General features: G+C 37.8%; 1 protein-coding gene across 1 annotated transcript in view; it reads left to right on the top strand.

The window, feature by feature from the left end:
• The window catches only part of PPEF1 (protein phosphatase, EF-hand calcium binding domain 1), a 37,956-nt gene extending 33,581 nt beyond the window's left edge, over nt 1-4,375 (top strand). Inside the window, exons 9-11 of the mRNA XM_012651676.1 lie at nt 1,888-2,051; nt 3,169-3,253; nt 4,137-4,375. Of these exons, the coding sequence (XP_012507130.1) occupies nt 1,888-2,051; nt 3,169-3,253; nt 4,137-4,375 (488 nt within the window). The remainder of the gene's footprint in view (nt 1-1,887; nt 2,052-3,168; nt 3,254-4,136) is intronic.
• The last annotated feature ends 515 nt before the right edge of the window (nt 4,376-4,890 follow it).

A 4,890-nucleotide genomic window follows, 5' to 3' on the forward strand; every position in this document is an offset into this window, starting at 1 on the left:
ATATATTAATATACAACCAAATTTGGTTTATGCTAGGAATTCTAGATTGTTTTTAACATTTGAAAATTAATTCACCACTTTAACACAATTAAAGAAGTCATACAATTCTATCAAAATAAAAAAAGTTGATGTATTTCACCTTGGTTTCATGATTTTAAAAAGCATTTAGACAACTAAGTAGTGAACTTCCTTAATCTCATGAAGGATATCTACCAAAGCCTCTAGCAAATAACATATTCAATGGAGAAATGTTGAAAGCTTTCTTTCTAGGATTGGGAATGAGAGGAGGATGCTGTTGTAGGCTGAATAACGTTCTGCCCCCACTGCGTCCACATCCCAATCCCCAGAATCCATGAATGTTACCTTATGTGGCAAAGAGTCTTCGATTAATTTAAGAGCCTGTGATTAATTGAAGGATCTTTACTTGGGGAGATTATCTGGCATTAGCCAAGTGGGCCTGATGTCACAATGGTCCTTATAAGAGAGACATAGGAGGAGACAGAGTCAGAGGAGAAGGTGATGTAATGATGGAAGCAGATACTAAAATGACGTACTTTGAAGGTAGAAGAAGAGGCCACAAACGAAGGAATACAGGTGACCACTAAAAGCTGGAAAAGGCAAGGAAACAGATCCTCCCCTCAGAGCCTCCAGAAAGAACCAGTCCTGCTGACATCTTGACTTTTGCCCTATAAAACTGGTTTCAGACTTCAGAAGGCGATAGTAATTGCAAGGGATCACAAGGGGCCCTTTCAGATTTTGGGAACATTCTATTTCTTGACCTTGGTGGTGATTACACAGGAGTTCTCCTTGTCATAATTCATTAAGCTCTGTATTTGTTTTGTGAACTTTTCTGTATATGTAAAACGCCAATTAAAAAAATAATAATTATATGGAAGGGTTGGGGCCACATGTGGCCTTCTGGATCCTTGACTGCAGCCTTTTGACAGAATCCAAATTTTACAGAACAAATCCTTTTATTAAAAGGGGTGCAGTAGAGAAAGATGAAGCTTTCCTTGCCTCCTTTGGTACTTAAAAAAGAACAATCTTGAAATCAGAAGGCCATAGCTTCCTCACTGCTTGATCAAAACGCTTAAAAATCTGCATACCCTTTGATCTTGCAGTTCCACTTCTAGGAATGATCCTAAGGAAATAATGGAATAGTTTCACAGCCATTAAAATGATGATGTAGACCTATGTTTATTAACATAGATGGATATCCATGATTTATTGTGAATAAAAACACAGGTTAGAGTAAATGTGTGTGTGTTTTGTCATATGTAATACATGTATATAAAACATATGCTAGAGTATAATGTATATTTGGTTTTCAGAAAGAGAAAATAGATACACATTTATGTATATACATGTTTATATACATAGGCTAGGAATAATAATTTTTTTCCGTTGATTCAAAATCATTTAAAGTGAGCATATCTTTAATCAGAAAAAATAAAGATGTCTGTATTTTGAAAAATTGCATATAATATTGGGGGAAAAAGGATATTAGCTGGGAAAATGACAGGTAAGTAATATACCAAAATATTTTTTAAAAAATAAATCTTTCATCCTTTATATTCTTTTACATTTTCAAATCTTCTGTAATAAGCATACCTTAATTTGTTAATCAGAAAAAGGAAAAAAAAAATCGAACACCCAAAGTCTGATTTCTTACAGGTGACAGTAGGGTGAGATATGTGGAACATTAAAGACTTTCTTTAGTTAGTCCTCCCTCAGGGCTAAGGGGCCTGGTTGGACAAATCACAAAGGAAAACAGCGAGTCCCCAGGCCTCGAAACCGCAGGCCGCCCGGCAGGCTCTGCCAAGGAGGTTGCGTTTCTTTCAAATCAAATTATAAATAAATTATATGGGCTCTGTTGTTATTGTTTAGGAAAACTTTCTCAGGGCCAATGGGCCTTGTGTATGGAGAGCGTTTTGGGGCTGCAGTTACCATGGAGAACTTTGAGGCCGCATTTGGTGAACACAGACAACGACGGCAACGTTGACTATCTATCCAGTTTCCAGGATGTCCACATCAAGAAACCTGTACAAGAGGCAAGTGAAACATAGCCCCAGCTAAAACCTGGCTGGGCCAAAATACCCTCTGGACAACCTGTAAGATAAGTTAGTCTTTTGAAAAGTTGGGAGAGGAATCATCTAAATCATCTAATGGATGAGAGCGACAGTCTTAGGAAAGGCAGGAGGGGAATCTCCAAGGTACATTGTGATCTGTTCCAGAAATTTGCATGTTCTCAGGAGAGGCAAAAAGAAAAAAAGAAAAAGCTTCAGCAAGGGAATGCACATCAAATACGGCATTTTTTTTAAGTGCTGTCCAGCAGAAAAGCAGACGTGCCATGCATTCTTTCGTACAACATGGCATTTAGAATACTTAATGTAGTCCTTGTTAAACTGCGAGCATACAGACTTGCTGACGTGACCCAAAATATGCCTTGAAGATTTTTAAAATGTAGAATCCCTTATTAATTAAATGTAAATACCCTGGGGAGAGTTATCAGATCCCGGTACTTATTAGTTTACAACTCATTAGCAATTAGTTACCACACTGAGCTGAAAGCGAGCTAACTGGAGCTAGGACTTGGCAGATCCTTTGCAGGGAAAATGAGAAGTTAAGAGCAGCAATAAGGGAAGTAAAGTGCAGGTTGGAGACTAAAATATCCCCAGGAAGGAGGCTTTTGACTTCACTTCAGTGGCAGTTTACTGTGGTAACTAAGATCAGAGGCTTTGGCATCAGACAGCTGAGATTTAAATCCCACCTTACCGGCCATGTGACCCTTGGGGAAGTTCTTTTATCTCTGTTTTCTAATCTGTAAAATGGACACAACAATAGTTCCGTTTCTATTCCTTAGAGTAGCTGTAGAGGACTGAATGAAATAATCCACATAAAGCTCTCTGTAAATGGTGGCTGTCGTTACTTACTGCTGCCTTGCTCGCTTTGGCCCTGTCCTCCGTGAACACAGACTGCAGAAGCCTTAGAACACAAGAGCAATGTCTTTTCTCTGATTGAAGAGGGTTGGGCTGTGAAGGGAAGGATTGCCTTCTCATATTTGTATCTAAATAACATAATTTGAATTGGTGATGATGTTTTAGTTGCTAAAAATGATCTGTGTCTTTAATTCTATATGTTTTAACATTTAGAAAATCTTTATTTTAGGTTCAATCTACTGTAATTGAAACTCTATACAAATACCGATCTAACCTGGAATTTCTGTTTAATATCATCGACTCTGATCAGTCAGGTAAATGAATTTTGATTAGTTCAGTAGTCGTAGAAAGCAACAACTAGTCTGTTTCTCTGAAATCAGAACTCTATTTTATCAAAACTTGGTGAAACTTGAGGGGAAAAAATAAACTCATGTTTAATATTATTATTTTAGTTTGGCCACAGATTCTGTGTTTAAGAACATAGGGTCCTACAGAAGCTGATGTAGTCATTGGCCAAACTAGACTGGCTCCTTTTATAAATCACCAGCACAGATGAAAAGATAATTCACTGTCCTTTTTAATATCTTAGTTACTCTTGGCAATAAAAATTATTCCTAGAGTTCTTATTCTGTTTTTGGGACTGAGGGTTATGAAAACTTATTGTCTACTTAACTTTGATGAACAATTACTTATTTTCAAACTTAAAATCATCAAATAATCCCCTACTACAGAGATCTTTAAACACCAAAAAATCAATAGTCAACACATGAAAGTAAATTGTTGCCTATAAAAAAAGGCAGTGCCATTGTTTGCCGTCCTCTTATTGATTCCTAGGGTGTCTTCTCCTTCTGCTTTGCTATTGCTGTCCTCTCTGCCCTCCCTCCATGTCCCTCACCCTCCGATTTTAGATCTTGTAATTTTTATACCACATTTAGTTCCACAGTCCTCAGTTTTCTCCCCATTTCTTCACTGTTTACTCATTCTGGCTTTAGAATAATCTCAGCATTACCTGGTAGTTGAAAGTGATGTATTGTTTCTTACATTTATGACCTTACTCTTCCATTTCCTTCAGTATCTTGATCATCAGGCATGTTAGCGAGCTTCTAATTGGGACTATTCCATCAGTATGACTTCACCACCCCTGGCTTAGGTGGGTCTTAAAATGAATGCTCACAAGCTTCTCCTATATTCTTTTAGGACTGATCTCCATAGAAGAGTTTTGTGAGACGTGGAAAATTTTTAGTTCTCACTACGGTGTTCCTAGTGATGATGCCCAAATTGAAGAGCTCGTCAAGAAAATGGACTTCAACAAAGATGGAAGCATTGACTTTAATGAGTTTTTAAAGGCTTTCTATGTAGTGCATAAACATGATACATTGAAACCAGACGAGGACCTTGCTGAAGACAAAGGAGAGCTTCCCTCAGGTTCCTCGTAAACAGCTAGGCCCAAATCAGACAGAATCCTTTTCAATACTCTTGCAATTCACTGTCAGTTAGTAGAGAAAAGTAGACTGTAGTTCACACCACAAGCAAATGCATAGTATGGGTTTTGGAAGTTCCTAGGAAGCTGTTATTGATAAGATCAGGTTAAATATCAGCCTATAGGATTTGCCTCCAGAATTAGGACCCACACCTTATATACCTTGCCGTTGAGAACGTGGACTCAAGGAGAGTGTTGGTCTCTAGGATGTCACCTAACAAGGAGACGAAAGCAGTTGAAAACACTCTGAAAGGAACACAGAGAGCATCAAAGGAAACTATTAAGTGCAACATCTGTGAGTAACTGAGGGATGGATGGAGGAATACCAAATTATTAATGGAATAAAACATTTCAATCTTTAAACTGTAATCTTCTTTGCAGATTTTATAAACCAGTGATCCTCAGTTGGAGAAACCACCCTTCAGGGATGAGGGCCACATTAGATTCTTGGGGGAAGCTATGGGAATGTAT

Source organism: Propithecus coquereli, unplaced genomic scaffold (assembly GCF_000956105.1).
Source record: "Propithecus coquereli isolate 6110/MARCELLA unplaced genomic scaffold, Pcoq_1.0 Scaffold362, whole genome shotgun sequence".
In the NCBI taxonomy this organism is placed as follows: domain Eukaryota; kingdom Metazoa; phylum Chordata; class Mammalia; order Primates; family Indriidae; genus Propithecus; species Propithecus coquereli.